General features: G+C 37.6%; 1 protein-coding gene across 1 annotated transcript; it reads right to left on the reverse strand.

The window, feature by feature from the left end:
* Positions 1–1868: 1868 nt before the first annotated feature.
* Positions 1869–10165, reverse strand: LOC107873495 (pumilio homolog 2). The gene is made up of 10 exons (XM_016720358.2): positions 8712–10165; positions 7006–7441; positions 5959–6886; positions 5733–5874; positions 5513–5620; positions 5107–5319; positions 4914–5024; positions 3824–4018; positions 2642–2816; positions 1869–2278 (listed from the first exon to the last, which is right to left on the reverse strand). Exons 1-10 carry the CDS (start codon positions 9285–9287, stop codon positions 2241–2243), a joined length of 2922 nt encoding a protein of 973 aa, XP_016575844.2. The 5' UTR covers positions 9288–10165; the 3' UTR covers positions 1869–2240.
* Positions 10166–10404: the final 239 nt, after the last annotated feature.

The following is a 10404-nucleotide window of genomic DNA, read 5'->3' on the forward strand; positions in this document are numbered from 1 at the left end:
CACACAAACACATAGTAAAGCACAGAAGCGGATTACATAACATAAATACGGCACCCATAAGTAATATAAAACAGAGGAGAGCAGAGGAAAGCACACAGATTCATAATGAAACATGGAACACGGGACACGGAATCATAACAGGAATAAAACCCCCACCCAGTAGTTCCCTACACTAGCGACCCAAACTGGCCCTAGTCCTCTGCCGTAATTCGCATCCTCCAGACCTTCCTATCTAGGGTCATGTCCTCGGTGAGCTGTAACTATTCCATGTCCCGCCTAATCACCTCACCCCAGTACTTCTTCGGCCTACCCCTACCCCGCCTAAAACCATCCAACGCTAGCCTCTCACACCTACGGACCGGGGCATCCATGCCCCTCCTCTTCACGTGTCCGAACCATCTCAATCGTGCTTCCCGCATCTTGCACTCCACTGAAGTCACACCAACCTTCTCCCGAATAGTCTCATTCCGAACTCTATCCCCTCTAGTCAGCCCACACATCCAGCACAACATCCGCATTTCTGCCACCTTCATTTTTTGGATGTAGGAGTTCTTAACTGGCCAATACTCCGCTCCATACAACAAGGCTGGACGGACTACCACCCTGTAGAATTTGCCTTTAAGCTTGGGCGGCACCTTTAAGCTTGGGCGGCACCTTCTTATAACTTTAAAAATTAGTTAAATTAATTTTCTATAAACGAAACTTTACAATTAAAAAACAACGAACAAATCAGTATCACGAGTGGATCAACACGACCAGAAACTGATATGTAACTTATATGAAACTTCATTCAATTCAACATAGTTAAGACTCTTTTTCCAAAATGAAAATAGTACTAAAACTGGTTTACCTACAGTCCAGCATATTAAGCTTCATTTATTTTTATTAAGATTAGACATTTGAATTTAAATGAATAAGATGTTGTCTCTAATATCACCATTGAGAGATTTTAATAATTAATTAGAAACAAAAAGTTGAGGTGGTTAGACGTATACCCTGAATAGTCCCGGCATAGGAGCCTATCGTTCCATTCTTCTTGTTGTTAGAGGCACACATTCCTCTTCTCCGTGTGGAACGATATACGAGCAACAAATGCTCAGCCTACAATGTTCGATAATAGCGTTGAAGTAGTGAATCTATCGCACCATAGCAATGATATACAACTTTGGATCTAACTACCGACCTAGTAACCTCTAAAAATGGGGGGATGTTACCATGGTAGTAGTTGTAGAACTAATTAGATTGATACAGGAGCGAAAAGTCACTTGATTGTAAGGAGAAAACCTCTTGTTCCTGCTCCTTTTTCTTTGCTTCTGGTATGAAGGAACACTGAATAGTTATGATTATTTATTTTTTAACATTTGAATTTACATATTTATTTTAAAATATAAAATTCAAACAAAAATGTGATTAAATATGAAAAGTATATAATTTCAATAAATAAAATTATCATCTGGTAGAACGTCGTACCTAAGGTAGACGTTGATATTGACTAATAATTTTTTCCTAAAATTTGACCTAGATTTAAAAACAATTTGTAGCGTAAATCAATCTACCAAACCAGCAATGCACATCAGACTCTATTTGTGAGATGTCTTAATTGGTCACTTTAGCTTATAATCCACTACAACCAAACCTCACAACCATGGATAGGAACCTTGACATAGGTCTACGATTCGAGCCATAGGTATGAAAAAAAATCTCGTTAGGGAACCCTTAAAATGGATCTTATGCAGTGAATCCAAATTATTCAAATCGGACCTCGCATGAAAAAACATATCCTAGATGACTAAATTGAGAAAAATCCAACTGCAAATAAGAGTATTAAATTCACATAAAATGACGAGTAGCAAACTGAGGATCTGAGATAATGGAAAATATACTTGCCCATAAAAGAAAAATTGTTGAATACCATACATGAAATTCTGACCTCACCTAAACATCAACTTTCCACAAAGGCAACATTTGTACAGTCCCATCGACATAAACTACCTCGCCTTTTTATCTTTCTTTACATCCTCTCAGAAACTCGACTTCCCTCTGCACAGCCATCTCGAATATTTGACATCGGAGCTTCAGCATACCTGATTTATGTTTTTAACTACACAATGTACAGTTCCTCTAGTACATGCAACAAACTTTTATTTGCAAATAACAAAACACTAGATTGTGGAAGAAAAAGGATGATAGGTAGCTCAAACTAGCCTCGGTTAGCTGTACAACTTTCTTTTCCTACAAGACTAAGCAGGACTTAGGGACTGAGCAGCAATTCTTCTCTCTGCAAAACAGCACAACAAAATCATTTAGTAGACGTTCAGAGAATCTTCCATTGATACTGCAAATAAAAAATTGAAGTTGGACGGTGAAAAAAAAAAAAGAGTACTTCAAAGTTTGTTTGTGTTTGGTCATGAATCACTTCGAAAAAATAGTTGACAAGTGAAAACACATGAAATACTCATCAAACAAGTGTCTTTAAGTATTTCATGAAATACACTATTTTGCAAATACTGATAGCCAAACTTTCAACAAGCAAACAATGACACTACAGTTTTTGCACGGGAAATTATGGCCAAACACCTTAGTACCAAAATCACAAATGTATTCAGTGCTCTAGACAAGCACAAGCAGGAAAAGAGCTCACCCCCAGCAGCAACTAGCTTTTCAACACGGGCGACAATATGCTTTCCATAAGTGTACTTCTTCAGAGCATTCAAGTGAACTTTTATTCTCGACATGATCAGCTCGCGCTGCTGATCGCTACAAGTTTCCAAAACTTTCTGTACTACATAATTTGCAAACTGATCTTTCATCATAGCCTTAACAAAAAGAAGAAAAATGAGAAAACACAAGTCCATGAGATGATTTCAATAGAGAAAAGAGAGGAGAAACGACTGCCACCAATCGGTGATATGTTTGGAATGGTGAACAACTTAAACACCTAAAAATTTATGCAATATCTCAAGGAGAAGTCCAATGCAGTGCACCATCCAGCAAGGGTTGAGATAAGTTTAGAAGTAATAGCTAGCACCTATCATTTCTTGTGTTTAAATTTGATACCAACATAATCCATGATTTTGATTTGCATAAAGCAATAGAGTTAAATGATCTTATCTTAGCAATGATTGGTTTAGAGATTTTTCTGGGTTCATATCGGAGGCAGGAAAACTTAATTATAGAAGAATCAGGGTTGATGAATTATCATTTGATGACTTTATCTTCTGCCATTTCTTGCTTCCCAAAAACATGTGCCACAAAAAATTCGGGAATAAGCTACGATCAGTAGGCGAACTATCTTTTCTTCCAGGTTCAACCTTTTTAAGACTGACAGACCATTCAAGCTAATTCCTAACAAGAAATTAGCTGGCTGCCTAAGCGATTAATCTGAGACGCTCCATGTCCCATTAAGAAGGGAAATGATGGAAGAGCATGCCATCTCGACAGGAACAGGAACACAATCAGAGGTAGTGAACTTGGTAGGTTACGTATCTCAATACGGGACCACCAAAAGATAATAATTAATACTTCAGCAATCTGTAGGTTTAAACATCCTATCCATAAGCTTCAAACATCCTCAACCAAGCTTGCTAACTCAGGATATGGAAATTTGGTTGGGTGCATACAAGAGTTTAGAAGTTGAATTTTAACAAATGCTCCACTTAGGTGCTTTATACTCCACCCTAACGCAACACCAAGTTAAAAAATTTTAAAGGTCCCCCTATGCATGATCTTGAACCAGCACTGAATATTATGAATCCAGCAAGCCATATGCAAATCAAAATCCTGCTTAGCCAACGGTAAAAGGCTAAATAATAATTAACCAAACCTGAAGAGGCTCATTTTCATCAGTGGTGCCAAGCATCTCATTCACCAGTAGCTGCCGTTCGCTGGAATTACAAAAAGTTAAACACTTCTCGACAACGTTAGAGGCAAATTTCTGCTGGCTCATTTGCACGATCTTCCCAGCTAGTTCCTGAATTATAGTAGAGCGCTCATGTGGCTTCCCGTGCTCCAATACATGCTGGAAGTGTTGCATTAAAAACAACAAACAGAAGAAAAGGTATAAGGAAAAAGGATGGTTGAATAATACCTCAGTATAGGGATGCAATTCATGTTTGCTAATATAGAAGAGCATTTTTACAACAAGAAAAAATTTAACTGACTAAAAGAGCTTTCCCATTCACAAATACTCTACTAAAATGAAATCAAAGGCAGCAACAGGAAGGGATTCTGTCTTATGAAAGAGGGGAATACCACTGCTTAATAACCTTTCTTCCAGCCTGAACAGGAATTAGGTTCACTATTTAGCACCCTGTTAAGGGTGGCAGCACTAGCGAACCAGGTAAATGTGCATGTGCATTAGGTTGAAAATTTTTGCAAATAGTTTTTTTCGATCCTCAATCTTTTAGTTTTCAAACAACAACAACATACCCAATATACTCCCACCACAAAGTGGAAACTTTTATTTTCAAAAAAGGTGAAATTTTAAATTTAACTTTGCAAACAACCAAAGTTGCAAATTCACAGCTTTTTGCAAGAGATTTCACTTCTTCAACCAAAACTCCTTTAGAGTAAAGACCTCATTATTGGCTCTAAAGCGATGTGATTGTGAGAAATAATGGAGAAGAATATTTATTCCTACTCATATTCTAACAATGATAAAGTATTTTCTTATAGATTATAAAAAAGCAAGACAGTCATCAATCAATGGAATGAAATGTGCAATATCACATATTTAATTATGCCCATGACAAAATTTTCTTGCGTCTGCTGAAGGAACCGGTAGCTTTGTAGATTAGGGAGCACTGTTTGGTCCTGTAATGGTTTTGGTACCATCTTGGTACTTTATTAATAAGCTTTTACTTTATTTCAAAAAAAGAAAAAAGACAACATGCTGAGTAGTGAGTATTCTATACCTGAACAACATAATTACCATATTGATCTTGTGCCAACATGCTTACAGATCCCAGGATTTCTTCCATCACTTTGCTTTGAGTTTCTGGATTGTTACAGTGCTCCAATACTCTCTGAATGATCAAGGAATATTAGTAAATATCAAAAAAAATTACAACGACAAATGGATAAGAACAAGACACATTACTCAACTACCTGTATTACTCGACAGCCATATGGATGGGTAGAGAGAGTAATAACTTGTCCAAAAAATGTCGAGACGATAAATTGAATGTGATCTTCTGGTACACATTCAATACATTTCTGAATGACATGATTCCCATTCTGATCTCGTACACAGCGCATTACATGACCCTCAAGCTCCTCAACCATTTTAATCTTCTGGTCCACATCAACAACTTCTATTGCCTGCAGAGTGAACCATACCACAATTTTTATCTCGATATAGCTCGAGTTATTGAGAAGAAGCTGATAATAAGCCCAGAGAGCCCACTCGTTGGTGCTACATTTAGTGTATCAGAATAAGAACCAAAACAAAAGATAAATGCTAGCAGATAACACTTGAGCACATATGAGCATTTGTTGATTCACTTTTGTATACCTTCTGTATCACACGACAACCATACATTTGAAGGCTCAGCGTTAATACATGCCCAAAGAGTATGCTAGCCAATTCTCTCCTCTGAGATGCCATTCCATGTTCAAAAAACTGCACAAGAAATACGTACATGATAATCCATTTAAAGAGAAAAAGACCGACTTAAAGATGATGAAGCTAAACATCAATATATACTCCAGAGAACAACCAAAGTTAGAAATACCTTCTGGATGACATAATTCCCGAAGACATCAGTCATCAAAGTAAGAGCTTGGAGAAAAATTTCCTCGAAAACCATGTTTTTCTCCTCAGTGGTTGCAGTTTCAAGTTTTTGTTGAATAAATCGGCTCCCATACTGATCAGCACTGATCATAGAGGATATGTAGTTTTAGAAGTGAGGCTAGTTTAAGTAGGTAAAAACCCAGAAGAATAAAATTTTTGATGCATACCTAAACTCAACAACGTGGCCTGCAATTTCTGAAAGTTCAAAACACTTGGCCTTGTTGCTTTTGAACTCTTCCAGTAGGGAAGACGCTATGCTGTTCTCCATGTTATCCAAATGATATGGTCCTACGACCCCTCCAGCTATGTTTCTCATTCTACCAGGAAATCTCATATTATAATCACTATGCCTCATAGGACTACCAGGTCCTACTGGAGAGACTGGACTTGCTAAAGGACTCCCAGGATATGATAAACCAACTCCATATGCAGGATTTCCATAATAGCCATGATGACCTGAACCACTACTTCTGCTGTTCAATGGGGCCCCATATTGAGATTTTTGAGGTAGCATATTACTAAGATAAGCTTTCTGAAGCAAGTCCACATATGAATTACCCATATAGTTCCTGTCCAAGGAAGGATCATTAAGAGCAGCGACCTGGGCAGCAGCATATTCAGCTGTCAAGTACTGAAGATACATAGGATCTACAAAGGATGCCGGCAAACCACTCCCTCCCATTTGATTTCCCATTCTGCTGAGAGTCTGCTCTGAGGTAGCAGCGCTTAAATTAGACCCCCCCAACATTCGAGAGTCCAATCCAGGTACAGCCATCGCTGATGCTGCAGCAGCATTTCCAAATAAAGGTGGTAAATTATAGTTGCCTAGATGGCTTGACATTGGACTGACAGAATGACCACCTAGACCATAATTAGAGAAGGATGAATTTGGACTATCCAAATGCGGATATTGAGACAGTACGCCACCTCCACCATTCAATCCAGATGTTGGGGATCCTTTGAGGTATGAACTGTTGGAGCCAGTAACAGCGACTGAATATGGTACTTTTGCAGACTGAGCAGTAGAAACCATATTAAACTGAGGGGATTTGGATTGCTTCAGAAAATCATGCTGCTTCGTGTTATTCTGCCCACCTACAAGATTGTGAGGATAGCATTAAATAACCAATACCCGGTTTAATCCAAGAAATGATCTCGACTGACAAACCATTTCTTTAATCAAGTAAAAGATTTCGTTGACTCAACTGACGTACCATTTGATATATTCATGCCAGATAATGCAGTGACAAGCTCTGCAGACTCGGTTCTGTGAGACGACACACCATTAAATGGACTTGGACTACTAACACTTCTCTTCTCTGAATTGACTACCCTCCCCCCACCAATAGGAGTGAGGGAAGGGCTAGGAGCCCTCGCAATGTGCTGGGGATCAGGAGTGGTACTTCTTGATAAAGAAGCCCCCAAAGCAGCAGCATATGAATAGGAAGTGGGCACGTCATCATGTTGAGTAGCAGATGGGAGTTGTGTGCTTGATGCAGACCTTAAAGTCTTTGTAGCAGAAAGCTCGTGACGAAGATGAGAAAGCTCAGCTTCTGCTGAATTTATTGTATCACCACTTCCGTCAAAAGCATTTCGGCTGGCTGGGCGTGAAGGGTGACCAGGAGCAGGAGAAACACGGCTAAAGTCATCCTGGATAAAATATGGTTTAAAACCCATCAGATGATTATGTTAAATTCTTTTTCTCGAGATTAAACATAAAGGAAATTTCTCATTAGTCAAAATAATAACAAATATCATCACTCAATTTTTAAATTGAAGGAAAAAAATTAACTCTACAAAAACAAATGTATATTGGAAACTGAAAAATTCTGAAACCTGACAAAATAAAAATAAAAATGGTAAAAAGAAATGCCATTGGCAATAACAACACCTATAATGAATCAGATGCCAGGCAGCAGACAGATGTCTTTATCCATTTCCTTTAAGAAGATTATACTTTGTAAGGTACAGAAAATTATCCCAAACGACCCATTATAGAGTACAGAAACTCCATTCAGCTGGAAAACCACATAACATGAAAATGAGAAACTATAGATCACATTATAGGGGATGGGAGAAGGATGGAGCACAACATCCACCAACCAGAAAAGCAGATTTCAAATGTAAGACAATAGATAAGACATGATTGGATGTACTCAAAGGGACAAGAAACATTTGAATCCACAGCCAGTGATGTTGAGACAAACACAGCCACAGAGTGGTTTATGACTTTCTTTATGGGGAGCACAACTTAGAGAAGCAGACAGGTGTTGAGATTGATATATACTCTCCAATCAAACAACCAGACAATGTAAAAGGAATATCATCATAATCGCACCAGATGCTGCCAAAAGAAAAATCTCCTACTCCTGTGAAAACTCCCAAGTAATATAGCATACTTGTAGCATTGCTTATGAACTTGGCAGAGATGATCGATGGAAATGGAGTTTCATGCCCCCAGAGCCATATTGTAAACAAAGTGGTTTAACGCAGAGTGTCATAAACCAAAAGAATGATTTCCAACACACAAATTTTAAGCAACTTCCATGATAGGTCATAGGAGAGCTTTCACGAATGATTCAAAACGTTATCATGATTCATGAGAGACTTGTTCTGCAAATTGTTACCATTCGATACAACCAGTTTAGATGAACATGACGCAACAACAAAAATTTTCTACACACTGAAAATGCCAAGTCCAGCCAAAACAGCTCAAAGAAACGTGTAGACAGTTGTTTCCTTCTGAGTTGAAACATACAGGTTAGGCAGTAACATAAATGAGATAAATTCATGAATCGTTAATACCAAATGTTACTTGTTGCACTCTCAAAGTATATAACAGTTGAACTTTGGAATCTAACAACCATTAGTCAAATTTGAAATTGCAAAAGATACACTAAATACAGTTTCAAGTATGCACCTGGAACATTTCAGCAATGCTCTTCTTTTTACTACCTAGTCCTAGTCCTGGCAAACCAATCAGCCCATCACCACCCCATTCCACTGAACCCTGCAATTTATCCGTCTCGTTCTCGCTCTCTGCTTTTTTCGAGTTAAATCCCGGAGGCATCGCAAAGGGAGACCTCCCACTATTACCGTTATCAATCTTGTTTACCTTCCTCCTATCACCAATAGCAGAGCTCCCTCCTTGCAACCTCTGCGAAAACCGCCAATCTTCTTTGGACAACAGTGGTGGAGGCAACCTAGGATTAAGATTAACATTCGAGTAATAGTAAGATAAGTATTCAGGATCAGACCTTAGCTCCTCCTCAGACATGAAGCCGTTATCGTTAAACAGTCCACCCACTGCATTCAATGAACCCTCAACAGTAGGTGGAGCTGACCCACTTCTATACATATTCAGCTCCTTTTCACGATCATCAGCTTCTTGTCGTCGCTGGTCACGAAGTAACATCCCAATCTCTGTCTCAAACTCATCTCCAAACGAATTTTCGTTGTTTCCCATCATTGGTCTCCTACCTAACTCAGATACCATCTTCACAAACTCATCCCACAACAAATATAATCACTACCCACTATCCTTAACAACCCAACAAAACTATCAAAATCCAAACTTTGTAAAACAAAACCTTTAAATCTCCAAACCCCACCAAGACAACCTCAAAATCCAATCTTTGATCAATTAAAACTCCAAGAAAGCTCTTTTCTCAACATCCATGATCAAACACCAATAACAGACTCAATACAAAAACAGCTATAATCACCACCCACAATCCTTTAACTGTGTAAGACAAACCTTGAAATCTACAAAACTCACAAAGACAACCTCGAAAATCGAAACTTTAAGCTCTTAAAAATCCAATCTTTGATCAACAAAAATTCCAAGAAACCTCTTTTCTCAACATTCAAAAATAAAAATAATCACTACCCACAATCCTACACAACCCAAAAAAGGAACAAAAATCAACACTTTATCACATAAACCTACAAACCCCACATGAACAAACCTCAAAGTAAAACCTTTAACCTCATAAAACTCCAACCTTTGATCAAACAAAATTCCAACAAACCACTTTCCTCAACATCCAGCCTCCAAAACCTCCATGATCAAAACACCAAATTAACACACTCAGTCCACAACAACAAAAAATATTATCAATACCCACAAAACCTAACAGCCCAAACAGACACAAAAACAAAAAAACAAAACTTTTTTTACATAAAAAATTCTCTCTTTAATTAACTGAACTTCAAGAAAGTATCTCTTTTTTTCTCAAAGGGGAGAGAGGAGAGGAGAAAAAATAATCTGGCGGCGAATCAATCTGTTTTAGGGTTTTGTATTTGAAGTACTATTAGGCAAGAGATGATTAAATGCAAAAACAGAAAGTTTTTATTCAATAGTAGTAGTAGGTATTATAGGAAGCATATACTAAAGAAAAAATATTCTTTTGTTTGCCCTTCTTTTTAGAAAGCTAAAGTTAAAAACAAACCTAATCATTTAATAATTATTAATAATTACTAATATATAGTTATTATATTTGTGATAAACAACAAAATGATTTTTCCTTTGAAAATAACAAGTCAAGAGAGATGATTTTAATCCAAAATTTTACATATTAATTTTGTGATTATTAAATTTTTTGTTTTTTACT

This window comes from Capsicum annuum, chromosome 6 (assembly GCF_002878395.1).
Source record: "Capsicum annuum cultivar UCD-10X-F1 chromosome 6, UCD10Xv1.1, whole genome shotgun sequence".
Taxonomy (NCBI): domain Eukaryota; kingdom Viridiplantae; phylum Streptophyta; class Magnoliopsida; order Solanales; family Solanaceae; genus Capsicum; species Capsicum annuum.